The 27,993-nt window shown below is 49.1% G+C and overlaps 2 protein-coding genes across 2 annotated transcripts; both read right to left on the bottom strand.

Annotated features, from left to right (window-relative positions):
• Positions 1-308: 308 nt before the first annotated feature.
• Positions 309-11,736, bottom strand: LOC137799027 (all-trans-retinol 13,14-reductase-like). Its single transcript, XM_068596098.1, has 13 exons — positions 11,730-11,736; positions 10,571-10,741; positions 10,026-10,208; positions 8,598-8,736; positions 8,271-8,373; positions 4,295-4,490; positions 4,013-4,210; positions 3,247-3,366; positions 2,982-3,120; positions 2,781-2,890; positions 940-1,106; positions 549-708; positions 309-460 (listed from the first exon to the last, which is right to left on the bottom strand). The coding sequence occupies exons 1-13, from the start codon at positions 11,734-11,736 to the stop codon at positions 309-311; spliced, it is 1,845 nt and encodes a 614-aa protein (XP_068452199.1).
• Positions 11,737-13,603: 1,867 nt separating this feature from the next.
• Positions 13,604-27,982, bottom strand: mpp2a (MAGUK p55 scaffold protein 2a). The gene is made up of 14 exons (XM_068596143.1): positions 27,841-27,982; positions 23,602-23,650; positions 22,375-22,472; positions 22,111-22,266; positions 21,733-21,909; positions 21,523-21,630; positions 20,829-20,948; positions 19,950-20,081; positions 19,685-19,787; positions 18,327-18,395; positions 18,023-18,184; positions 17,660-17,862; positions 15,534-15,662; positions 13,604-15,423 (listed from the first exon to the last, which is right to left on the bottom strand). The coding sequence occupies exons 2-14, from the start codon at positions 23,630-23,632 to the stop codon at positions 15,247-15,249; spliced, it is 1,665 nt and encodes a 554-aa protein (XP_068452244.1). The 5' UTR covers positions 23,633-23,650; positions 27,841-27,982; the 3' UTR covers positions 13,604-15,246.
• Between the last annotated feature and the right edge of the window lie 11 nt (positions 27,983-27,993).

The following is a 27,993-nucleotide window of genomic DNA, read 5'->3' on the forward strand; positions in this document are numbered from 1 at the left end:
TTGAAAGACAGAACACATTGTTTGAGCCAGTTGGCAGCACGTTGATGATGTCATATGCCAGTCCTTTTGAATTGTAATTATTGTTGTATTCTTGTATAGCACAAAGGTTACTGGGTTGCTACTGGTAGAAAGATGAGGATACATTGTTAGACCAAGAACTTAACACGTTCTCCTCACATTTACAAGAGAAACAGGTGCTTGCTTCTCCTTCCCTAAAGCATGTGGCCAAGCTCAGGGTCGGCTGTGAAAATGCTATTTGAACATTTTTAAACTTGCTTACGCATCTTTACCCTCCACTAGCTCCGTCACTACCAGGTCATCTTACGATTGGTCTGTTTGTTTTTAATGCGGGTCTTCAGGGCGAGAAGGTCAATGTAGAGCGTCTGGTTGAGGACGGACGAGGCGCAGAGCAGTCCGCCGTGCAGCGCTCCGGCCATGCCGTTACAGAACACGTCCTGACCTGCACACAGCAACACACAGCAACACACAGCGTCACCCAGCCGCCGCCTGGCAGCAGTCCCTCCGGTCTGGTTGTACCGCCAGCTCACCTGTGAGGTAGAGGCCATCGATGGGGGTCTGCGGGCGCGTCCTGGCTACCGTGTCAGGGTTGAAGCGGTCCAGGTTGTGTTCAGCGCCGTACATCTCACCTCTCGGAGCGCCCAGATAGTGGACATTAGTGAGAGGAGTGGCAGCATCCACCATCACCACCTGAGCATAAACACACGCTATTCACTGACGCTTCAGCATCTTTGCACTTACTGGATATGCTGTGGAGACAGAGAAACATTCTAGCGTGGTAATGTGTACAGACGGCAGAGAAAAGGAAAGAAGAACTTGGATATGTATGATGAAATACTTCATACAGACACCACCGCAGCACACAGTCCAGGACGGATGTGGCAGAGGGAGAAGCCCCAGCTCTAAAGCAGCGAACATCACCTTGTCCCGCAGCTGAGGGAAGATGGTCAGTGCCCAGTCCAGCATCTCCTGGGCCATGGCGTTTTTCATATCCACGTAGTTCTGTCCCCTCTTGCCCAGCTTGGTCCCTTCCCATTCCTCAAACCACTCATAGCGAGCCATGGTTAGCAACGTCATGCAGGACTTACCTGCAGAGGGGCGAGGAGGGAAAGAGATGGACGATGAAATGGCTCACGACAACACCAGATGTGCTGGATGTTATGAATGAAGCCTCATTCTGGACGGAGCGTGTTCCCATTAAAGACGTGGGAAACGTTGCTTATTCAGGTGGAAGGAGCATTCCTTTGGCACGTTCAGTTTATTAAGTTTATATAATTTTGTAGAGCCCAAAATCACAAATAGAACATTTGCTTGAGAGGGATTTTCAATCTGTGCTCATGACATCGTGTCCTGCAGTTCATGTGCACGCACAACGTGTGTCAAGAGGTTTCCTTACAGCACAGCCTCTGTCCTGTTCACAGCTTCACCGTCTGCTCTGGAGCGCGCATTCTTTTATCATTATTATTATTATTATTATTATTATTATTATTATTATTATTATTATTATTATTATCATTATTATTATCATCATCATCATCATCATTATTATTCTCATCATCATTATTATTATTATTATTATTATTATTATCATTATCATCATCATCATTATTATTATCATCATCATCATCATCATCATCATTATTATTATCATTATCATCATCATTATTATTATTATTATTATTATTATTATTATTATCATTATTATTATTATTAAGTATTATTATTATTATCATCATCATCATCATCATCATTATTATTATTATTATTATTATTATTATTATCATCATTATTATTATTATTATTATTATTATCATCATTATCATTATTATTATTATTATTAAGTATTATTATTATTATTATTATTATCATTATCATCATTATTATTATCATTATTATCATTATTATTATCATTATTATTATCATTATTATTATTATTATTAAGTATTATTATGGTTAACATTATCATCATTATTAGTATTATTATCCTTATTATTATCATTATTATCATCATTATTATTATCATTATTATTATTATTATTATTATTATTATTATTATTATTATTATTATCCTTATTATGATCATTATTATTATTATTATTATTATAGAACCCAGAATATTTGGTGCAATAAGAGGTCGTTGACAGTACATGTTTCCAACATGTCTCCTGCTGTGACGTCATCGTGCCGTCACAGCTCTCAGTGATGGAACTCAGGAGAACATGAATGCTGCTTTATTGTGTATTATTTGACCATAAACCTAACTGTAGTGTTTTGAATTAAAAACCTTCAAACTGAATTGAATTGATTTTGAATTTTCTTACGGTTCTGATTCTGAAACCGGGACCAACAGAACCACAACGGCCCGTTGCATGTTCTCTGCACAACGCGACAGTATTTAACTTAATTATTAAATCAAATAGATTGAATAAAAAAGAAAGGCCAATCCATTCAATGAAATATGATGAATAAATGTAATAAACAGATGCTTCAGTGTTTGTGGCTCAGCTCCACAAAGTGCGTAGAGGAGAAATATCGTTTCTGAACTTGTTGAAGGGAAACCACCGAGCTGCTGTCATGTTCAGTCCAGAGAGGTTCTCCTTCACTGCTCCAGGTCTTTCTGTGCGTGTGCAAACACATCTGGACTTACTCTCTTCAGGGTCACGGCTTACATTTATCATTTTGGAGAAATGCTTTAAATCTTACAGGGTTCTGATTTGATGGCAAACTAACAAGTGTGTGTCTGTGTGTGTGTTCCCGGTCACCTGGCTGTCTGATACTGGATGTAGGATCTTTAGCTGATGGGAAGGTGATGAACATCATGGGAATGTTTCCCAAAACCTGCTCCGTGCTCAGAGAAGAGTAGCGCTCCATGCTGCACACACAAGCACAGCGGGATGGGATATGTCAGACTCAATAGCATCTCCATAAATAGCCTGTATTCATATTCATGTATCAAAACCCACAGTGTGTCCAAGTCATTGTCTTTATACATCCAGAAGTTGGTGGAAACAATGCCGAGCTCCTCTTTGGATCCATCCAGACCAACAAAGACCAAGAAGGAACCCATGCCATGACGCACCAAGCCCAACAGGGACTGGACCTCTACACACACACACACACACACACACACACACACACACACACACACACACACACACATTACAGGAAGTATGACGGATAGTGAAAGAGAAGAAGGGTGACGTGCCCTCGTGGCCCTCGCTGTGTTACCTGGTTTGTGCTGAGCGGTTTGAGGCAGAAACTTCTGGAAGGTGTTGAAGATGCCAGCGTTGGAAATGACAACAGGGGCATGGACCTCAATCTCTTCTTGTCCTTTCAGCACCGTCACACCTGACACACAGACACAGTTTGAATCCTCAGGAAATGCCCAGCATCGCATGTTGTGGCCTGTAGTGACACGCCATCAGGCCTCCAGCTCACAACCACGCCATCATTTGACTCGAGCCGTCTGGGACGAGCTCAGGGTGGAAAGAGAAATGTTGTGCAGTCTGTTGGCGGTCTGTGTTTAGTCCTTTCTTATCAACGGAGGCTCGAGACTTGAACCCTCAGAAGACAAGAATGGCTGCACACTGAACGGCAGAGGAGTCCATGAGGACCCTGACCAGAGCCAGCGGAGCCGTCCATGGAGCCCTCTCCTCCTTCTCCCTCCTCTCTTCCCTCTCCCTCCTCTCCTCTCTCTCTCCCTCCTCTCCTCCATCTCCTTTCTCTCCTCCCTCTCTCCTCTCTTCCCTCTCCCCTCTCTCCTCTCTCCTCTCTCCTCCCTCTCCCTCCATCTCCCTCCTCTCCCTCCTCTCCTCCCTCTCCCCCTTCTCCCTCCTCTCTTCCCTCTCCCTCCTCTCCTCCCTCTCCCTCCTCTCCTCCCTCTCTTTCCTCTCCTCTCTCTCCCTCCTCTCCTCCATCTCCTTTCTCTCCTCCCTCTCCCTCATCTCCTTCCTCCCCCTCCCCCCCCCCCCCCCCTCCCCCCCCTCCCCCTCACCGTAGGCCTTCCCCTGCTGGTTGATCAGGACTCGCTGTACAGGAGCCCTGACCAGCACGGCTCCGCCCGCCTGCTGAATGACAGGAACGATGTGAAAGGCAAACTCGCTGGCGCCCCCCCGTGGGTAGTAGGCGCCACGTTTGTAGTGGTGGAGCAGGAGAGCGTTGATGAGGAAGCTGGAGTCTTTAGGAGGGACGCCTGCATGACAAAAAGACAAGCTTTCAGGAGGCCTCACAGTGTGTGACGCTGGGTGTGTGTGTGTGTGAGAGTGTGTGTCGTCACCATAGAACAGGTAGGCGGACAGAGCCTGCAGGTCCTTGTTCTTCGTGAGGCGGGACATCATCTCTGAATGGCTGGTTGTTGCTAGGCGGAACACTGAGGATATGCGATCCAAAAGGCGGAATCGAACCAGGAAGTTAGCCAGCCAATAAGGTATGATCTTCAAGATGGCGATCAGCGGCGTCCGGCGTGAGGACAGCTGCATGGGGAGGTCATTCAGTAAGCAGATACATCCAACAAGACGGATGCAGGGATACACTAGAGGGGTGTCAAACCTAAACACAAGAGAGGAGGTAGAGGGAGGTAGAGGGTAGAGGGTAGAGGGTAGAGAGAGGTAGAGGGTAGAGGGAGGTAGAGGGTAGAGAGAGGTAGAGGGTAGAGAGAGGTAGAGGGTAGAGAGAGGTAGAGGGTAGAGGGAGGTAGAGGGTAGAGAGAGGTAGAGGGTAGAGAGAGGTAGAGGGTAGAGAGAGGTAGAGGGTAGAGAGAGGTAGAGGGTAGAGGGAGTTAGAGGGTAGAGAGAGGTAGAGGGTAGAGGGAGGTAAAGGGTAGAGAGAGGTAGAGGGTAGAGGGAGGTAGAGGGTAGAGAGAGGTAGAGGGTAGAGGGAGGTAGAGGGTAGAGAGAGGTAGAGGGTAGAGAGAGGTAGAGGGTAGAGGGAGGTAGAGGGTAGAGGGAGGTAGAGGGTAGAGGGTAGAGAGAGGTAGAGGGTAGAGGGAGGTAGAGGGTAGAGAGAGGTAGAGGGTAGAGAGAGGTAGAGGGTAGAGGGAGGTAAAGGGTAGAGAGAGGTAGAGGGTAGAGGGAGGTAAAGGGTAGAGAGAGGTAGAGGGTAGAGGGAGGTAGAGGGTAGAGGGTAGAGAGAGGTAGAGGGTAGAGGGAGGTAGAGGGTAGAGAGAGGTAGAGGGTAGAGGGAGGTAGAGGGTAGAGGGAGTTAGAGGGTAGAGAGAGGTAGAGGGTAGAGAGAGGTAGAGGGTAGAGGGTAAAGGGTAGAGAGAGGTAGAGGGTAGAGAGAGGGTAAAGGGTAAAGGGAGGTAGAGGGTAGAGAGAGGTAGAGGGTAGAGAGAGGTAGAGGGAGGTAGAGGGTAGAGAGAGGTAGAGGGTAGAGAGAGGTAGAGGGTAGAGGGAGGTAGAGGGTAGAGAGAGGTAGAGGGTAGAGAGAGGTAGAGGGAGGTAGAGGGTAGAGAGAGGTAGAGGGTAGAGAGAGGTAGAGGGTAGAGGGAGGTAGAGGGTAGAGAGAGGTAGAGGGTAGAGAGAGGTAGAGGGAGGTAGAGGGTAGAGAGAGGTAGAGGGAGGTAGAGGGTAGAGAGAGGTAGAGGGTAGAGAGAGGTAGAGGGTAGAGGGAGGTAGAGGGTAGAGAGAGGTAGAGGGTAGAGAGAGGTAGAGGGAGGTAGAGGGTAGAGAGAGGTAGAGGGTAGAGAGAGGTAGAGGGTAGAGGGTAGAGGGCGGTAGAGGGTAGAGAGAGGTAGAGGGTAGAGGGAGGTAGAGGGTAGAGAGAGGTAGAGGGTAGAGGGAGGTAGAGGGTAGAGAGAGGTAGAGGGTAGAGGGAGGTAGAGGGTAGAGAGAGGTAGAGGGTAGAGAGAGGTAGAGGGTAGAGGGAGGTAGAGGGAGGTAGAGGGTAGAGAGAGGTAGAGGGAGGTAGAGGGTAGAGAGAGGTAGAGGGTAGAGAGAGGTAGAGGGAGGTAGAGGGTAGAGAGAGGTAGAGGGTAGAGAGAGGTAGAGGGAGGTAGAGGGTAGAGGGAGGTAGAGGGTAGGGAGAGGTAGAGGGTAGAGGGAGGTAGAGGGTAGAGGGAGGTAGAGGGTAGAGAGAGGTAGAGGGAGGTAGAGGGTAGAGAGAGGTAGAGGGTAGGGAGAGGTAGAGGGTAGGGAGAGGTAGAGGGTAGAGGGAGGTAGAGGGAGGTAGAGGGTAGAGAGAGGTAGAGGGAGGTAGAGGGTAGAGAGAGGTAGAGGGTAGAGAGAGGTAGAGGGAGGTAGAGGGTAGAGAGAGGTAGAGGGTAGAGAGAGGTAGAGGGAGGTAGAGGGTAGAGGGAGGTAGAGGGTAGGGAGAGGTAGAGGGTAGAGGGAGGTAGAGGGTAGAGGGAGGTAGAGGGTAGAGAGAGGTAGAGGGAGGTAGAGGGTAGAGAGAGGTAGAGGGTAGGGAGAGGTAGAGGGTAGGGAGAGGTAGAGGGTAGAGGGAGGTAGAGGGTAGGGAGAGGTAGAGGGTAGAGGGAGGTAGAGGGTAGAGAGAGGTAGAGGGAGGTAGAGGGTAGAGGGAGGTAGAGGGTAGAGAGAGGTAGAGGGTAGAGAGAGGTAGAGGGTAGAGAGAGGTAGAGGGAGGTAGAGGGTAGAGAGAGGTAGAGGGTAGAGAGAGGTAGAGGGAGGTAGAGGGTAGAGGGAGGTAGAGGGTAGGGAGAGGTAGAGGGTAGAGGGAGGTAGAGGGTAGAGGGAGGTAGAGGGTAGAGAGAGGTAGAGGGAGGTAGAGGGTAGAGAGAGGTAGAGGGTAGGGAGAGGTAGAGGGTAGGGAGAGGTAGAGGGTAGAGGGAGGTAGAGGGTAGGGAGAGGTAGAGGGTAGAGGGAGGTAGAGGGTAGAGAGAGGTAGAGGGAGGTAGAGGGTAGAGGGAGGTAGAGGGTAGAGAGAGGTAGAGGGTAGAGAGAGGTAGAGGGTAGAGGGAGGTAGAGGGTAGAGAGAGGTAGAGGGTAGAGAGAGGTAGAGGGTAGAGGGAGGTAGAGGGTAGAGAGAGGTAGAGGGAGGTAGAGGGTAGAGGGAGGTAGAGGGTAGGGAGAGGTAGAGGGAGGTAGAGGGTAGAGGGAGGTAGAGAGAGGTAGAGGGTAGAGGGAGGTAGAGGGTAGAGAGAGGTAGAGGGTAGAGAGAGGTAGAGGTAGAGAGAGGTAGAGGGTAGAGGGAGTTAGAGGGAGGTAGAGGGTAGAGGGTAGAGAGAGGTAGAGGGTAGAGGGAGGTAGAGGGTAGAGAGAGGTAGAGGGTAGAAGGAGGTAAAGGGTAGAGGGAGGTAGAGGGTAGAGAGAGGTAGAGGGTAGAGAGAGGTAGAGGGTAGAGGGAGGTAGAGGATAGAGAGAGGTAGAGGGAGGTAGAGGGTAGACGGAGGTAGAGGGTAGAGAGAGGTAGAGGGTAGAGAGAGGTAGAGGGAGGTAGAGGGTAGAGGGAGGTAGAGGGTAGAGAGAGGTAGAGGGTAGAGAGAGGTAGAGGGTAGAGGGAGGTAGAGGGTAGAGAGAGGTAGAGGGTAGAGGGAGGTAGAGGGTAGAGAGAGGTAGAGGGTAGAGAGAGGTAAAGGGTAGAGGGAGGTAGAGGGTAGAGGGAGGTAGAGGGTAGAGGGTAGAGAGAGGTAGAGGGTAGAGGGAGGTAGAGGGTAGAGAGAGGTAGAGGGTAGAAGGAGGTAAAGGGTAGAGAGAGGTAGAGGGTAGAGGGAGGTAGAGGGTAGACGGAGGTAGAGGGTAGAGAGAGGTAGAGGGAGGTAGAGGGTAGAGGGAGGTAGAGGGTAGAGAGAGGTAGAGGGTAGAGAGAGGTAGAGGGTAGAGGGAGGTAGAGGGTAGAGAGAGGTAGAGGGTAGAGGGAGGTAGAGGGTAGAGAGAGGTAGAGGGTAGAGAGAGGTAAAGGGTAGAGGGAGGTAGAGGGTAGAGGTCGAGGGCATAGGGAAGGCACAGGCAGCACCACAGCAATAACCCCTGGTTTCCAGAACGATCTTAAAAACGAACAATGTAGAAGTAATGGGACGGTGGAAGGTGTCTCTGAACATGCAGCTGTGTCCAGCAGAGACCAGGCTCTGGTCATTCCTGCAGGTCGTTCAGCAGGTGGGCTACAAACAGCTGGGTGTCTCTTCATAGCAGAACCAATACTGGGCTCGCTGCTGCCCCCCAGTGGCAGCATGAAGAAGCAGCAGCAGCTTGTGTGGCACACAGGTGGTCATTGGGTCAAGTTGTCGTCAATGTACACAACCTTGTTCATCATCAAACTCTTCCTCCTCACCATTCAGCCACCATCATCAGCTTTACCTTCATTAACCTCATGAACTCGTCGATGGCCTTCTCCTCTCCTGGGAACTGCTTCTTCAGGCTGTCGGCCATCTCAGTCTTCCCTGCGTGGATGTGGTACTCCCTGAGGATGTCACAAGGAGGCGGTCAGAGAGGGCTGGACATGTTCTGAAGCCCGGAGGGATTCATGTTCTCAAAGGTGTGGAAATATAAGACACATTTCAACACGGATGTGTTGTTCGCCCTGAGGATGTCCGGCTCTGTTGTGGATGTGTTGCATTGGATTAGTCCTGCTGATGGATGCATGTGGAGAAAAGCCCACTAAAGAACGCAAGGTGAGGATGTTACCTGCGCTGCTCGTGCTGACCCAGGAACAGCGTGTCGAAGTGCTGCTCCAGCCGTGTGAACTGCAGCTGGCCCTCTGTGATCTGGTCCAGAGCCACCCTGAGCAGGCTGCCCTCGTGCAGCTGGCCCAGGTAGTGGATCCCTGGGGGTCAAACATAACTGCATAATGAATAATACTGTATCATTAATTCTAATAAATCCTTGAACTGCAGTTCAAAGGATTCTTCATTCAGTGCTCGTGAGATGAAATGATCTTTAAAAGTGAAGCTGGATCATCACGGTGAATCAGCGTGTCTATGTCATCTTTGGTTCTATTTCATTCAGTGTCATCTTTTTAAGAATCATAGAAACAATTTTTAAAAATAAAATGTCTTATTTGAGGCTGCCACAAAGAACTAAAAGCTGCATAAGAACATGTGTAAGCTGAGATGAACCGAGCTGCACACAGCTCATGGTCCATGGTCCTCATGGTCCTCATGTCCTCATGGTCCTCATGGTCCTCATGGTCCTCATGTCCTGATGGTCCTCATGGTCCTCATGGTCCTCATGTCCTCATGGTCCTCATGGTCCTCATGTCCTCATGGTCCTCATGTCCTCATGGTCCTCATGGTCCTCATGGTCCTCTGTCTGTCAGTTAAGATCAGACATGTGTGCAACTGGCAAAACACCATCCATCTACTTTCTCTACCAAAGGAATCCAAAGATGACCCTCAGCTATTAATTCTGATGGTAATTATGATCTTTGTCCCTTCAGCATGTTATACAGATACTATTTTGATGAAACGTTGTACTCCCTATCCCGATATATGTATGTGTGTACAATCTTACTCTAGAAACAGCACTGATGCCTGATAACAACAGGAAGGCTGATATTCATCTACAACATGAAGTCTCTAGTGAAATATCATTGACATTATGTTCTATCATTTTTAAACACAAATTCAGACCCTAAAAGCATAAATTAGTTCATTATTAATTAGGGAGTACAATTTATCATTTGGCATTCATTTGTAAACGACCTCCACTGGAACAGGATTCTCTACGTTGCTGTTTGGTGATAACAAATAAAAAGTCTGTTTCCAACGAGGACCTTGAGCCCCAGTCGAGGCGAGTCTGCTCTGTGCTGCCCCTTCAGGGGGATCAGGGCAGGGCAGCTGTGCCACTACACAGAGAGGACCCGAGTCATCGTGGACATGTTCGCAGTGGGAGCACTGACTTGTGGCATGAGCATCTCCCAGCAGCCGCTGCGCTGTGGCTCTTTGGATGTAGCTCAGCGCAGGATGTTTGTGTTCTGCTTCAAGGGAACTGACCCGATGCTTCATGCAAAGAGCTCGGAGCGGCTGCTTGTTCACCAGGTCACACGGCGTGTGGGTTCGTCTTCATTATCCTCATGCACGTTCAATAAAAGCAATGTTTCTGAGTGCTTCTTACCCACATCGAACTCAAAGCCCTTATTCTGGAAGGTGTGTGTGCAGCCTCCCGCCTGGTCGTGCTGCTCCAGGACGACCACCCTCTTGCCGGCTTTAGACAGAAGCGCTGCTGCTGTCAGGCCTCCAACGCCGCTGCCGATCACCACCGCGTCCAGAGCCACGGGAACCCGGTCCGCACGGAACCCTGCAGGGGGCGAAGGCTGTCAGAACCAGTGTGGGGGGACGGGTCCAACTGGCACCCCAAAGAGGCTTTTCATGTCCCCACAATGCTGATCCACACGTCTGCACTCAGAGGAAGAACAGAGAACTATGATGTACACTGCTGTGACCTCTCTGTTTGACCTCTGTTTGACCTCTCTGCAAGCCTTTCTGTTACCTGTCTCTCACCAGCCCCACTGAAGACCTTTAAAAGGATAACACTTGTATTGTGTGATTGAAAGTAGTTGTCAAACGTCTCCTGATGTGGCAGAAGACTCTTGGTGGGTATGGATCCATCGCTCTGGGAACAGTCATCCAGACTAAGATGAGCAGATCAACCGCTCTTACCTCTCTTCAGCCTGTCGTCCCTCTGCCGGCAGTCGGTGACCAGGGGTCCTGGAGGCCTCAGGCACTTCTCACTGAACACCTTGTACCGCTGCCCGGTGGTCAGGAAGAAGATGACCACCAGCAGCAGCAGCACGCAGCTCACACCACCAAGAAGCCACCACATGGCAGAAGCTGGACGAGAGGCAGGCGGAGAGAGGAACCCAGAGAGAGAGGGATGAGGGAGGACAGGAGGGCAGTGAGAGAAGATGATGTGAAGTCCTCCAGCAAGGCGCTGCCTCAAAAAGAGCCCTAAAGGATAGAAGGGACACAGTTAAAAGGAGGGGTGGAGGGGAGGAGACACTTTTAAGGTCCAGGGAGGACATGCAACTTATGACGTTTGGGAAATTCTGACTCCACAAAGAGCCGAGCAGATGTGGCTCATTCTCCACGCCGAGGCCATGAGACGGGCCCAGAAGAGAGAGCGGCTTGTTGTCGCTCCTGAGACTCCACCCGGACCGGCACCAATCGGTGGCTCCTGCTGACGCCCGAGGGTGAAGGCCTCCTACAACATTCTCACTGTGCAGCCTAAATCAAAGAGGTTCCACTGGCAGAGAGAACAAAGATGCTTTCACAGCTCAGATGTTGTAAATGTTTAAATCATCATCATCATCAGCGTTCCATTTGAGCCGGTCAGAAGCCACGAGGCCGTGAGGAGAAGCCGTGCTCCCTCATGAGGTTGTCAAGGTTATTCAACAGAAGCTGTGCAGTAGACATGTCCTCAGTGGTTAAGCAACAGTCATAATTCAGTGCCGACTGCTTTACAGACACGATTCTGTTCCTGGAGCTTCAGATTCACACCGTTAGGAACCGTCTTGGTACTGAAGGGTCTGCGTCTTGTCGTCTGACGAGAGCTTCGCTCTACTGACACACAACAGCTGCACGCTGAGAGTCAGCTGGTGTTCTGCTGGTCCTCACATGATGAGGGGAAGTCAGACAGAAGAACACATGACAGTTATGACAGTTCACGCAGCTTCTGGCTGTGAATCACATTAAAACATGTGTCCATCCTGCCGGCGCGTGTTGTGCACACATCTAGAGAAAAGGTCCATGTGACCATTTCTGAGCTTCATGTTGTTTTTGGATATTTTATTCATCAAGTCTGTCCTGAAACAATAGTTACTGCACATGGGGCACGGAACATAGCAGGGAACATAGCACGGAACATAGCAGGGAACATAGCACGGAACATAGCAGGGAACATAGCACGGAACATAGCAGGGAACATAGCAGGGAACATAGCAGGGAACATAGCACGGAACATAGCAGGGAACATAGCAGGGAACATAGCAGGGAACATAGCACGGAACATAGCACGGAACATAGCAGGGAACATAGCAGGGAACATAGCAGGGAACATAGCAGGGAACATAGCAGGGAACATAGCACGGAACATATCACGGAACATAGCAGGGAACATAGCACGGAACATAGCACGGAACATAGCACGGAACATAGCAGGGAACATAGCAGGGAACATATCACGGAACATAGCAGGGAACATAGCAGGGAACATAGCAGGGAACATAGCACGGAACATAGCAGGGAACATAGCAGGGAACATAGCACGGAACATAGCAGGGAACATAGCAGGGAACATAGCAGGGAACATAGCAGGGAACATAGCACGGAACATAGCAGGGAACATAGCAGGGAACATAGCACGGAACATAGCAGGGAACATAGCAGGGAACATAGCACGGAACATAGCAGGGAACATAGCAGGGAACATAGCACGGAACATAGCACGGAACATAGCAGGGAACATAACAGGGAACATATCACGGAACATAGCAGGGAACATATCACGGAACATAGCAGGGAACATATCACGGAACATAGCAGGGAACAGCACGGAACATCGCACAGAACATAGAACGGAGCATAGCACAGAACATCGGACAGAACATAGCACGGAACATAGAACGGAGCATAGCACAGAACATAGCACGGAACGTAGAACAGAACGTAGCACAGAACATCGCACAGAACGTAGCACAGAACATCGCACAGAACATATCACGGAACATAGCAGGAAACAGCACGGAACATAGAACGGAGCATAGCACAGAACATAGCACAGAACATAGCACGGAGCATAGCACAGAACATAGCACAGAACATAGCACGGAACATAGCACAGAACATAGCACGGAGCATAGCACAGAACATAGCACGGAGCATAGCACGGAACATAGCACAGAACATAGCACAGAACATAGCACAGAACATAGCACGGAACATAGCACGGAACATCGCACAGAACATAGCACAGAACATAGCACGGAGCATAGCACGGAGCATAGCACGGAGCATAGCACAGAACATAGCACAGAACATAGCACAGAACATAGCACGGAACATAGCACGGAACATCGCACAGAACATAGCACGGAACATAGCACAGAACATAGCAAAGAACATAAAAGAGAACATAGCACAAAATAAAGAACAGAACCTAGAACCGTGGCAAAATGGCGAGAAGAGGCGTTGGTTTGGAGTTGCAACCTGCAGGAAGCGTTTCAATGACCTCAAGGCACGTTCAGCCAGACCAGAGTGTCGACCTTCAGCAGAAGCTCCGTGTGACATACTTTATGTCATTCTGCCCCCAGATTACGTTCCATCGATCAGATCAATCGGTTGGAACACAAAGCCCAAATATGGTATGTTCTTTTGGTGTTACCTAATGTCGGGTCAAAATAACCTCTGGCAGAACACAATTCATGTACACACATTCCCTTCAGATAAAAGTGAAGCAGAAAGACCAACAAAGCAGCAGCACTGAAGGAGGCTGCAGAAAGGCCTGCAATGCACCTGAAGAAGAGGTAGAAAAGCTTGTGAAGCTGGAGGAAGAGGGACCAAACACATCCATAATAAATGCTCATTTGCATTTTGCGGTATCTGTATAACGATGCATCCTCCAAGTGAAGAGTCTCATGAAGACTGTGAGTAAAAAACACAATCATAACAGATCAGAATCAAAGATTTATTCAGACAGAAGCATGAACTCATCAGTACAACAAAACTACAAGCTCAAGATGAATAACTTCCCATGTTCAAGACTCTGGAGGTTGATGGCTTGATGTGAACTATTCTGGGAAGAAGAACTAGGACTATATGATGTCATCTTTATAAAAACATGGCACAAATTGGGGCATGGAATTCGAAAGACTTTAAACAAGACCAGAGAGGAGGCTTTAACAGAGAGATGGTTGTTGCCTTGTGGGAATTGTAGGATTTGGCGTTTTTGGAGCGAGAGACATAATAAATGTCCAGATATCTCATCAGCTGCTTCATTTGGATTTACATCATCTCTTGACTTTGAGGAAGTGCAAACTAACTCACTGGAGTCCCTTTGATCAACACTGTTCAGGAACATTTAGAAATGACACTCTTCAAAAGTGCACATTTAATAAACATTCAGTGTCTGTCACTTCGTACTTCATTTATTTAAACAGATACTTGTCAGTGAGCCATGTTTTTACAAACTAAACGACTTTACAGTTGTATCTAAATATCATTAAAGACAGAAATGCTTTTGTTGCATTTGTGCGACTTCCTGGAGACACAGAGAGTTTCAAGAATGTCCTCCAGGAAGAAACATGTGCTGCCACAGATATCAGTTTCCAAGCCTCTTTAAAAGAAACGCAGCATCGATACGAATGTGACCTTACAAAGAGTGAGTCACTAAAGATGTCCCCTCAGCTATCTCACTCGTAACCATAAACAGATCATTGTGCATTAATAGTTCAGTAGCTGCCACAATAAAGATCAGAGTACAAACAGCAGCTCAAGCACTTTGGCACAACGGACAGCGTTGCATGTACAACAACGTGAAAGGCTAAAAAATATGACACAAATGAGTTTAAATTGTCCTCCTTCATTCACACTTGTACTTTGTGTGCTTCAGTCTCGCTTTGAGTTAAGATGTTCACATTCTGAAAGTTAAGTGTAAATACTAGCCGCTAAACCGATTAAAAAACAGTTTCTATAATATCATTCTCTACTGTTTATGACCGAGTTCATACATAATTATGAATACAACAAAATAAAAAGTGCAAATTCTAATAGTGTGAATGTTAAACCCATTCTAATAAACTACAATGTGGTAGTAAAATAGAGCTTCTGTGTGTGTTGTCTGATGGAACGAGTCGCTACTTCACTCATTTTGTGTTGTTCTCTACATTCCTCATGAGTTGCCATCAACTGTTCCACACCTGCTTTTAGTTTTTACTTTTAGCATAAAATATAAATAAAAATGGATGACTCAGATGAGATGTAGCGGTTAGCCCTTGTAGCTGCTGGATCACGGGTAACGTTGTGTTGACCTCTGGGGTCACGATACGTAAACAATGACACGTCTGTGGACGAGCAACGCAATGCTAACCATGTAAAACATGCACATATCTGCTCTGAGAGACACACACACTCTTCCTTCTGCTTGGTTTCTCTGACCCCCACCTTCCTGTCCTCGGGCTACCCACCCACCCACCCACCCCCACCCACATGTTCCTGGTGCTCTGGCTGTGGTCGGGTGTCTCTCTGGAGACTGTAAGATCTTCCGTTATTCACAGCGTTCCTTCAGGCCGGTTCTGCGATGTTCTGCGATGTTCTGCGATGTTCTGGCGTTCCTTCAGCTTCTAGAAGACCCAGGTGACCGGGACCCACTGGGGGTTCTTGGAGACCGTCTCCAGGGCGGCCTTGGTGGTGCGGTAGGTCTCGTCCAGGTTGTCGTTGACGACGCTGAGGTCAAAGTAGTGACCGAAGGCCGCCTGCATCTTGGAGCTCTCGTCGCACGTCCTCTGCAGCTCTTCATCCTGCAACGGGACGCGTGGGTTATCATCACGATCACACATTCCCTCCTTACAACTATGAGCAGTCTGCATCGAGTCTTCAGCTGGAGGAAGGCGGGTCCAGTGGTCCTTACCGTCAGGGTCTTGGGGACCACCCCGGCCTCTACAGCCGACTGGTTCATGGCCTTGAGGACCTCGAAGTCTGGAGACTGCAGGAACACCACGAAGGGCAAGAACTCTGAGGTCCTGAGCACTTTAAGGGACTGGAACACAACACGACACATGTTAACAGCTGCAGGGCCTGAAGGAATAAACCCCTACGACTAAACCCCCTACGACTAAACCCCCTATGACTAAACCCCTACGACTAAACCCCTACGACTAAACCCCTACGACTAAACCCCCTACGACTAAACCCCCTACGACTAAACCCCTACGACTAAACCCCTACGACTAAACCCCCTACGACTAAACCCCCTACGACTAAACCCCCTACGACTAAACCCCCTACGACTAAACCCCTACGACTAAACCCCTACGACTAAACCCCCTACGACTAAACCCCTACGACTAAACCCCTACGACTAAACCCCTACGACTAAACCCCTATGACTAAACCCCCTACGACTAAACCCCCTACGACTAAACCCCCTACGACTAAACCCCCTACGACTAAACCCCCTACGACTAAACCCCTACGACTAAACCCCTACGACTAAACCCCCTGCGATTAAACCCTTACGACTAAACCTCCTACGACTAAACCCCTACGACTAAACCCCTACGACTAAACCCCTACGACTAAACCCCTACGACTAAACCCCCTACGATTAAACCCTTACGACTAAACCCTTACGATAAACCCCCTACGACTAAACCCCCTGCGATTAAACCCTTACGACTAAACCCCCTGCGACTAAACCCCCTGCGATTAAACCCTTACGACTAAACCCCCTACGACTAAACCCCTACGACTAAACCCCTACGACTAAACCCTTACGACTAAACCTCCTACGACTAAACCCTTACGACTAAACCCCTACGACTAAACCCTTACGACTAAACCCCCTACGACTGAACCCCCTATGACTAAACCCCTACGACTAAACCCCTACGACTAAACCTTCTACGACTAAACCCCCTACGACTAAACCCCTACGACTAAACCCCTACGACTAAATCTCCTACGACTAAATCTCCTACGACTAAACCTCCTACGACTAAACCCCTACGACTAAACCCCCTACGACTAAACCCCTACGACTAAACCCCCTACGACCAAACCCCTTACGACTAAACCCTTACGACTAAACCCATACGACTAAACCCTTACGATTAAACCCCTTACGACTAAACCCCTACGACTAAACCCTTACGATTAAACCCCTTACGACTAAACCCCTACGACTAAACCCCCTACGACTAAACCTCTACGACTAAACCCCTACGACTAAACCCCCTACGACTAAACCTCTACGACTAAACCCTTACGACTAAACCCCTACGACTAAACCTCTACGACTAAACCCCTTACGACTAAACCCTTACGACTAAACCTCTACGACTAAACCCCTTACGACTAAACCCTTACGGTGGAGGATGCAAATAAAGAAATCACTTAATAAATGAATCTGACATGAAGTGTAAGAACCTACACACAATTCCCAACAAGGGGAGGAATTATGTATTTGATAAGTAATTTCTATTAATTTACCAAGCGTAAATGATGATATCCGAGAGGTAAAAACTGATTTACAGATAGAAGACACTCACTTCACTTTGTTGAATAATTATAATGATCACAAAAATGATCACATGTGTTGTATGAATGAGTCACTTGTTATGAAGAAACCACAAAGAATGCTCACACAGACCCTCCGCCCCCTCCCTGACCCCACCCAGCACCCAGACTCTCCGCCCCCTCCCTGACCCCACCCAGCACCCAGACTCTCCGCCCCCTCCCTGACCCCACCCAGCACCCAGACTCTCCGCCCCCTCCCTGACCCCACCCAGCACCCAGACTCTCCGCCCCCTCCCTGACCCCACCCAGCACCCAGACTCTCCGCCCCCTCCCTGACCCCACCCAGCACCCAGACTCTCCGCCCCCTCCCTGACCCCACCCAGCACCCAGACTCTCCGCCCCCTCCCTGACCCCACCCAGCACCCGGCCCCCAGGTTAGAACTAGAGGAGTTGCGGCTGTGAAGGTCTGTTAGTCGTGTGTATTGTTGTGTATGGAGCTCGTCTATGGCGTGTGCACACCTGAGGGTTGGCGTCCAGGATGCAGACGCGGCCGGCCTCCACCACCTCGTGGATGGAGTCCATCTTGATCCCGTACAGGCTGCCGTCATACTCTCCGTGCTCCAGATAGCGGCCGCTCTTGATGTCGGCCTCCATCTTGCTGCGGCTGGTGAAGGCGTACATCCGACTCTCGCGGTCTTCCTTCTTGGGCTTTCTGGAAGTATCTGGACACAATAAGGCACACGCACACCCTTTGAGTTTCCCAGGAGCTTGAATCTGTTCTTATCATGCAGCAGAAACACCTGCAGCAGCTTGTTCCTGCTGCACACATCTGAAGGATCACATATCTGCCTCGTATTACTATTTCTTAAATACAGGACATACATGGAATGGTGGTGCCAAAGAGGAGAGGGTCTCTCAGGAGAAGCTTGTTCTTTAGCCTCCGCCGCCCCACACCCTGGGCACCAATTAAAATCAGAGTTTTCCTCTTGAAAGGCGGGACCTTGGCCACCTCCTCGTACAGCAATATCTCATGTCTGTCGAACTCTGAGAGGAAGAGAGAGGAGGTGGATGGAGAGTAGAGTATAATGCAACAAAGGCGTAGAAGGAAAAAGGAAACGTGTATCAGTAGTGACTATATGTAAGGACATGTGCAAACTAATAATACCACATGTTAAAGCTTTGGTACCTGCATTTTTGGTTGTCACGTACATCATTTTCTTCTTCTTCTTTCCACCAACACCAGTACAAAGGTTTCCTGTCACATACATGTTGCATAGAGAGTCAGAAAGCTTGCTTGTCCTCATTTACCTCATTCACCTTTGGGACATTCATTTATTTAATTCAATTTAATTCAGTTTATTTTGTGAAGCCCAGAATCAGGAATACAGATTCTCCTCTGAGGGCTTTACAATCTGTACACATGACATCCTGTCCCAGGACCTCACATCAGACCAGGAACAACTCCCCAAATAAAGACAGTAAAACTCTTTCAAAAAAACAGGAAGAAGCTTCATAGAGCAACAGAGGAGAATCCTCTGTTGCTCTATGAAGCTTCTTCCTTCATAGAGCATAGGCCTCAGCAGGGCCATGGCAGGAAGTAGGAGACAGGAGACAAGTGGCAGGAGACAGGAAACAGGAGAGGCCTCAGCAGGGCCATGGCAGGAAGTAGGAGGCAGGAGACAAGTGGCAGGAGACAGGAGACAGGAGACAGGAAACAGGAGAGGCCTCAGCAGGGCCATGGCAGGAAGTAGGAGGCAGGATACAGGAGGCAGGAGGTAGGAGACAGGCGGTAGAAGGCAAGAGGAAGGAAACAGGAGACAGGAGGGGCATCAGCAAGGCCATGGCAGGAAGTAGGAGACAGAAGACAGGAGGCAGGAAGCAGGAGACAGGCGGTAGGAGGTAGAGAGGAGGGGCATCAGCAGGACTGTTGCAGGGCTGTGGCTCAGTGGTTAGCTTAGTGGTTAGCTCAGTGATATTTAATAAATATACTTATTTTAAAGTACTGTAATCCTTTTGTTGTTTACCATATCTATGATTGCACTATGTTTGTTGTTTGTATTATATTTGAATGGTTTTCTTCTATGTCTATTGTGATGAATAATTCAGTCAAGTTCCTTCTATGTTCAACGTATCCGTCAATAAACTATTCTGATTAACGCTCCTCTGGTTGCTGGTACTTGACATTTAACTGACACTGCATGAACCAGCAGATGGCAGTGTAGAACAGCAAAGCACTGACGATGAGCGTAAAGGGAAGGTATTGAAGTAAAGGAACACAAACGGTTCATAAATACACAGGAAGTAGACCACAGCTTCCCTAAATCACTGCTGGAGCTGCTACGGGCTTTTCATCTGCTCCCTGCCAACATCATATTCAGTTAAATTATTGTATCTTTATTTGTGAATATTACTTCCTCATCATTGTTTGTTTGATCCGAGGTCCTGGGACAGGTCTGGTTATGTGTACAGATTGTAAAGCCTCTGAGGACCAGGAGTCACTTGTGATTCTGGGTTGTATAAAGTTAACTCTTTCTCTTCAGTGACCTGCTGGAGCCAGTTCCACGTCTCTCTTGACAAACGCTTTCCTCTTCTCCTCCAGCATCTGACTTGGGATCAGCCCCGCACTGCCCCCCTCCACATGACGGGCCTGCAGAACACACACACACACACACACACACACACACACACACACACACACACACACACACACACACACACACACACACAAACACACACACACAGGTTCAGAACACAACACTCATAGGCCTTTTATTATAAGCGAACGTTTCCACACGTTGTTGGACTCCACCTGCCACCAGTTGACGTCGTCCTGGTTGACGATCTGCAGGATGTCTCCGGTCTCAAACCTTAGGCCCGCCTCCTTACAGGGAATCAGGTTGTCATTGGCTGGGTCGTAGTCATAGTGACACTTAAAGAACAGCTGGAGAAACAGAAACAGATGAAGAGATGGAGGCGTCCGTACCGATGCCAGAGGAATGACATGACGCTCTACATCCAATTCTACAACATAACAATATGGATATGTTGTTCATGTAACATTCCCATGAAACAGAAATCATTTACTTCTTTTTTGAATACATCTGGATGTCTGTCTTTGTGTCTCCTCCTTTAGTCCAAAATGTCTGTTTGCATACTGGACAAGTATTGCCAATGATCATATTTTATCTAAATATTTTGATTACTGCCGTTAGTAATTCTAATCATGTTGTAATACATCATTAGAACCGCTAAGGCCATAAATATGGCTAAGCGCTAGTGATAGGAAGCTAAACATATTTCCTTCCCTTATATCTATGTTATATTGGTGTGAAAACATCAACTACATTTATTCACCTGACCGTGCCCACGCGTGTCCTGTGTGTGCTGACCGTGCCCACGCGTGTCCTGTGTGTGGTGACCGTGCCCACGCGTGTCCTGTGTGTGCTGACCGTGCCCACGCGTGTCCTGTGTGTGGTGCCCGTGCCCACGCGTGTCCTGTGTGTGGTGACCGTGCCCACGCGTGTCCTGTGTGTGGTGACCGTGCCCACGCGTGTCCTGTGTGTGGTGACCGTGCCCACGCGTGTCCTGTGTGTGGTGACCGTGCCCACGCGTGTCCTGTGTGTGCTGACCGTGCCCACGCGTGTCCTGTGTGTGGTGCCCGTGCCCACGCGTGTCCTGTGTGCCTCACCTGTGTTGGCAGTATGGCCTCATGGTAGCTGGGCAGGATCTTCAGAACCACGCTGCCGCTGGCGGCCTGCAGCTCCTCCTGCAGCACCCGGGCGTCCCGGCCCACCTCTCGTCCATTCACCTGTCAGCACATTGAAGAAGGTCTCTGAACACACATTAATAATCACAGGTAACGGAGGATGACGGGTTGCTGAGCAGTTCACTTGGCTGAAGGTAAGGAAACAGGACTCTTGAGGTGCTCCACTGAGACGATGACATAGGAACAAGTCTTACATTGTGACAGACTGTTCCCTCCTGCTCGTTCCCTTCAGTGCTTTTGTTCAGGCTGCTGCTGACAGCAGCTTGAATCTGGTGTGCAGACAAAGTGACATCAATCTCCTCATTTCACGAATGAAGAACTCTTATCTCTTCTTTTAGGACACACTATAGTTTGGGGCAGATCAAAACTTTGGTTTTTGGGCATGCCCCATTCAGGCAATCTTTTGGCATGAAATATGTATTTCTTTTCCTTTTTTGAACCGAACGACACAGTTTTTATACTTAAATTCCTTCCTAACAGACCCAGGCTTTGTTTTATTGTGATTCCTCTAAAAAAGGTGTACTATTGACCGCTCCAGGTTTTCAACGGGTCAAGGAGTCCAAGGCTCTCCACCATACAGCAGAGGGGGGGAGGGGTCGGTGGAGGTCAGCCTCACCTCTTTGATGATGTCTCCGACATGCAGCAGTCCTTGCTGGTCGATCATCCCTCCGTGGAGGATGCGGGCTATGATCAGCTCCCCCGCCTCCACCTTGAAGGTCACACCCTGAAACACAAGGACGCGGGCTGTGGTGTCAGTCCTCCGTCATAACACACTTCTCTACAACCACAGGGAGAAGAGACAAACCAGCGTTTTCATGCTACCCACCAGGTGCTCCCCCGCCACTTTGCGTATGCCCACCATGCGGATGGCATCCGGCGGCGGGGGCAGGTTGTGTGTGTCTTCCTGCTCGTGATCCACAAAGTCACATGGGCTGGGGGCGGGGCTGAGGGCGGGGCTGTCACAGGCCTGGGACGCCACGGAGTCGTGAGTCTCCAGGAGAGACTGACACACACAGGAAGAGAGTCAATGTTAGAAAGCACAATATGTCTTCCTCTCACTGTGTGAAGGAGAAAGGCGTCGGCTCGTCGCTGTGTGCAGCAACAAACACCTGACGGCCAGACTCAGGCACGAAGATTACGTTTTGGTTGCCCAATCTGCTCCAAGTCAAAGACATGTGTTCCCTGTTTCACAGGGGTTGAGCACCTGGAAGTGGGGCTGGGTGAGGATGTGGCTGAGCTCGGCGGCCGTGTCGGAGCGCTGCATGAAGGGGTCCAGCTCGCTGAGGATCTCCTGCAGGAGCTCCACGTTGTTCTCCCTCACCGGGGACGGGCGCGGCTCCTTCAGGCTCTCCTCCGGCTCCTGGTGAGCATCACATGGACACAAGCTTGATGACACACACAGACGCAACACCGACAGAGACATACATGTATATGTGTGTGTGTGTGTGTGTGTGTGTGTGTTCCACACCAGAGGGCTCTCCATGATGCCTTTGAGGAAGATGAGATCCAGGTCATTGGCTGTGGTGGAACTGGTGGTGCTGTCGCTCATCGCGTCCAACTGGTGCACTACAACATGTTACACACACACACACACAGACACACACAGGAGGGAGGAACAGACACATGAGACAGGGCCTGTCTGGCTGCTCTGAGCTTTGTTAAGTCAAATATTTCTTTGCGATGAATTGTATGATAGTTAATCGCAAATTAATGTCATTTTTTATTTGTTCAAAATGGACCAGAACAGATTTGAAGGATTGCTTCTGCACGATTTCAAAAACAGGGGACATTATTTCAAAACACACAATTCACACAACACACACAAAGAGGAACACCTCAGAAATGAAATACTTGACTCAACACTACACAATAACAGGTGAAGGGTAGGGAGCAGGAGTTAAGAGGTGAAGGGTAGGGAGCAGGAGTTAGGAGGTGAAGGGTAGGGAGCAGGAGTTAAGAGGTGAAGGGTAGGGAGCAGGAGATAGGAGGTGAAGGGTAGGGAGCAGGAGTTAAGAGGTGAAGGGTAGGGAGCAGGAGTTAAGAGGTGAAGGGTAGGGAGCAGGAGTTAGGAGGTGAAGGGTAGGGAGCAGGAGTTAGGAGGTGAAGGGTAGGGAGCAGGAGATAGGAGGTGAAGGGTAGGGAGCAGGAGTTAGGAGGTGAAGGGTAGGGAGCAGGAGTTAGGAGGTGAAGGGTAGGGAGCAGGAGTTAAGAGGTGAAGGGTAGGGAGCAGGAGTTAGGAGGTGAAGGGTAGGGAGCAGGAGTTAGGAGGTGAAGGGTAGGGAGCAGGAGTTAGGAGGTGAAGGGTAGGGAGCAGGAGTTAGGAGGTGAAGGGTAGGGAGCAGGAGTTAGGAGGTGAAGGGTAGGGAGCAGCGTTCCAGAGGGGGTGCAGCAGCTGTGACTCCAGGTCCAGCACTTGGTGTATTGGGTCCACAGTATTGGAATTGGATCAATGAATATCAGACGCACAACAAAACTCAGTGTGAGTCTTGACTTTGGGTGAAGCTTTGTCTGTTTGGTACCCCCCCCCCTAAAGGTTGAGGTGCAGGGCACTGGGGTAAAGTGTGTTTGATTACAGCATCTTTGTAAATTATTCAGAAGGAAAGGTTTTATTTGTAGAAAACTAGAAGAGCCCCTGTGTGTAGCTGTGTGTTGGCAGCAGGGTCCCTGGTGGAGGGGTCTGCTGTGGGGTCCTCACCGGGCTCTGTCCGGGTGGAGGCCACAGGCATGGTGGAGCTCAGGTCAATCTGAGGAGGAGGAGGAGGAGGAAGAACACAGAGAGTGAGACTCGTTTTTAGGTTCCTACACACGCCTATAGTGCCTCCATTGAGGCAAAGCATAAGCAACAACGCACACACACACACACACACACACACACACACACACACACACACACACATACACACTGACGCGCACACACACACACACAGCTCCAGAGAGAGAGAGGAGGAGGAGGAGGACGAGGAGGAGGAGGAGCAAGAAGAGGAGGAGGAGGAGGGGAATGTGGGCGGAACTAATCTCTGCATTGCCATGACAACAGACACAATACGATGGCAATTTAAGTAAAGGGAGGAGAACAAAGAGGAAACACCACCACGCAGCAGTATGAACACCACAGCGTCTCTGTGTGTGTGTGTGTGTGTGTGTGTGTGTCTGTCTGCATGTGTGTGTGTGTATGTCTGTCTGCCTGCATGTGTGTGTGTGTGTGTGTCTGTCTGTGTGACAAAGCTGCAGCTACAGCTCGTTGCTACCATGGAAACCTGCCTTCCTCATCGTTGCCTTCACACACACGAGCAGATGGAGTAAAGAGAACCTGTAAACATGTGAAGAGGAGACGAGGAGACGAGGATGGAGCGAAGAGGAGAAGAGGAGACGAGGATGGAGCGAAGAGGAGAAGAGGAGACGAGGATGGAGCGAAGAGGAGAAGAGGAGACGAGGATGGAGCGAAGAGGAGAAGAGGAGACGAGGATGGAGCGAAGAGGAGAAGAGGAGACGAGGATGGAGCAAAGAGGAGAAGAGGAGACGAGGATGGAGCGAAGAGGAGAAGAGGAGACGAGAAGAGGATGAGTGAAGAGGAGAAGAGGAGACGAGGATGGAGTGAAGAGGAGAAGAGGAGACGAGAAGAGGATGAGTGAAGAGGAGACGAGGATGGAGCGATGACTGGATGAACATCATAGTATCTGAGAAATGGCATCAACATCCATCACTGCTTTTACTATTACAATGTTTTCACTGCAGCTGATGACAGCGTGGTGGAAAGCACCACACGAAACTAATGTCTGACGTGTAAAGACGTCAGACGTGTAAAGACGTCAGACAGCATCTAGAACATGAGCCAGCTGGTGTTTCTCTTGTCTGCTTGTCTCATGGCTCCTTCAGCTTGAAGGCCATGAGACTGTAGCGAGGAGCATCTCTCCCTAAGTAGTTTACCACCTGAGCGTTACGCTGAAGGAAGCCAGACATTGTCAGGTGTACAGATGGATCATGTTGCTCATCGAGCCAGGGGCGGTTACAAAGCTGACTTAGGTTTTTACATCATACATGTCTTGATCTTGATCCTGTGGGTCACAGGAGCAGTAGCTCTGGATCTGGTAATGACGTAACCACTATTCACTGAACATAATACAGCGCACAGTAATGTCAGTAGGTTACAGAATAGCTTGCTCAGCGACCGTTTCCCTGAACCACAAAGATACACACACACACACACACACACACACACACACACACACACACACACACACACACACACACACACACACACACACACACACACACACACACACACACACACACACACACTGGTCTCACGCTGATGTGAACATCTGCTCACCTCTTCTTGCTTCAACCCTTCTCTCTCCTCGTTGCTCATCCTCAACCACTCCCTCATTGGCCATTCTCTCCCTCTCCTCTCTTTGTGCTTTCCTTGCTCACTTTCCCTTAATGTTCATGGAGATTGTTGTTCTGCCTGTATTTATGTGTGTGTTTTTTCTATTTGAGAGCATGACTTATTGACATCATGTTCAAAGTTTGCAGTGATTTCCCTCAAAACCCTGACCTGCACTCAACTAGCGCCCCTTGTGCTTGGATTGCTTCCTTTTGTCCTCAGATAGGTTGAAACCGTCCTGCAGCTCTTTCATGGAGCATCCTGACAGGCGCTGGCTTTTTCTCTGGTTCACACGCAGAGATGCTTCTACTGCTTTCTTTACCACTTCTGAAATGAAAGGAAGTTAAATACCAGCGCAGCGCCCTGACTTGTTCCTAGAGTTGCTTCAGCGGCCTCCTGCCGTGTGCTGGAGGACGAGCAGTGGAGTCATGACATCAACTAAAGGAATACCATGGACACGCAGTAACGGTTTTAACCACAGACCCAGACTTTCACCCATAAAACACGACCTGCGTAACGAGGCGGAGCATGGACGAGCAGGAGGTAGAGGCCACGTGGTCACACCTCAGCTCAGCGAGCAGCGGGTCTCTGTGTGCAGCTGTCCATGTCAGCATCACGGATAAATACAGGGATGCTTCTCACAGCAGGAGCCAACGCAGTTATTATACTAGAAAAAAGGTCTGGGTGACTCATGGATGTGTTGAAAGCACTCATAATTATGAATAATACATACATACTGATCTGCCCATACACACATTCAAACTCCTAGTTATATGGTAATCTACACACACATACATGAATATACACATATATAGTACATGACACACACATACAGTACATATATCCTCATAAGCATATATTAATTTGTACACTACTGCCAGCAGACACATTTAAATAAATATAATCTGATTGATTTGGGTGATGAGGCACTTCAAATTAGCCGATGCATTTCCCCCACACTGACACATTTACCTGTCTGATGTTTTGCGATGCTGATGTGACTCCAGCCGACCAGCGCAGGCGGCGCTACGCTGCACACAACAGGAAGTGCTGCGAATATTCGCCAGGCTTTGAATGTGAACCACCATTAGACTTTGCCATGATTATGGACTTAAATCCATCACATAGTCAGGATCATCTCCCACTCCTCCGCTGAGAAACATGAGGCTCTTTCTTTACGCCTGGTTGCCATCGTAGGCATTTGAAGATCAGGGGATCTGTGATCTATACGGTGCTCCCTCTGGAAGACAGTTATCCTGAAGACTGACGTCTGGTTAGAATGAGCCAGACCGCTTGAGGGCGGGTCCACCTTCCAGGAGCCGACATATCCTGACGTCAGTCATCTCGGTAGGTTAAGCTGGATAACGTTTGACTGACTTTGTTGAACCAGGTACGAGGAACAGGGCCCTGGTGTTTCACCTGACCGGCGAAGGGAGGAAGCTGGGGAGCAGGAAACCTGTGCAAGCAGGATGTGAGCTCATGCTGACGTAGAGCAGAGGTTTGAGTGCGAGTACATCACACAATCTGAAGGGGAATCTCTCAAATTGAAAGACCAGACTCCTGAATGAAGAGCAGAAACATGAATGGTCCCCTCGACCCCCATTGCTCCCTAACTCCCTAATTTATTCCACCTCCTCAATCACCACCGCCCCTCCTCCCTCCATCTGCTCAGATGCTCCAAAATATAAAGAGACTAATCTTGCCAGGTGCACACACACACACACACACACACACACACACACACACACACACACACACCATTGTACGTCTTGTGCAATGTCTCACAAACATAACATGGTTGTAACTGTGTTGTTAATCAATGCAGGGGCACTATTTGTTTAAATAAGAGATACAATAACCATATGTTCTGACTTATACTCCATAAGGTCCGATATGTAATGGTAGAGTGTGCCTGTGTGTGTGTGTGTGTGTGTGTGTGTGTGTGAGAGAGAGAGAGAGAGAGAGAGAGTGGGAAGAGTGTGCGCGTGTGTGTGTTTGTGTGTGATGATGCATCATTGCTCCTCTTTTTGTTGAACGTTTTAAAATGTACACTTGTAAATTATGTGCATGTTAGCGTCATCGGGGTTACACATAATTTACACACAGTGCGGTACGCACATGCGCAGAAGGGTCAAATTAGTCTCTGGGGTCGCATATAACAAAAGCATGACAAACACACATTGACGCACACACGCGCGCGCGCACACACACACACACACACACACACACACACACACACACACACACACACACACACACACACACACACAAAGGGAGCCGCTAACGATACACTGTGTCTCTCTCTCTGAAGATCCCGCTTTAACGTACACAAGCCTCAGTGGACCAGAAAGAAACACAACAACAACAACAACAACCACAACCACAACAACAACAGCAGCAGCAGCAGCATATATGCGGATAAATAAACCCAACAACGACAGAGCAGGTGTGGATGAAAGAACCCAACAACAACAACACAGGTGTGGATGACAGAAGCCAACAACCGCAGCGCAGGTGTGGGTCAAGCCGCCATGTTGGCAGCGCGCCTACCTTCACCACAACGACAAGCTTCCCGCTGAACGCTCTCCGGTGTCTCGTGCGCTGCTTGTTGTCGTCTGGCTCGCGCACCGTCAGGACGTCCAGCCTGCGTCATCGCGTGGTGGCAGAGGCGCGAGACACATGCCGATGTGACTTCCGGCAAAG

Source organism: Clinocottus analis, unplaced genomic scaffold, assembly GCF_023055335.1.
Source record: "Clinocottus analis isolate CAN_PGR_092001 unplaced genomic scaffold, fCliAna1.0.p SCAF_34, whole genome shotgun sequence".
Lineage (NCBI taxonomy): Eukaryota > Metazoa > Chordata > Actinopteri > Perciformes > Cottidae > Clinocottus > Clinocottus analis.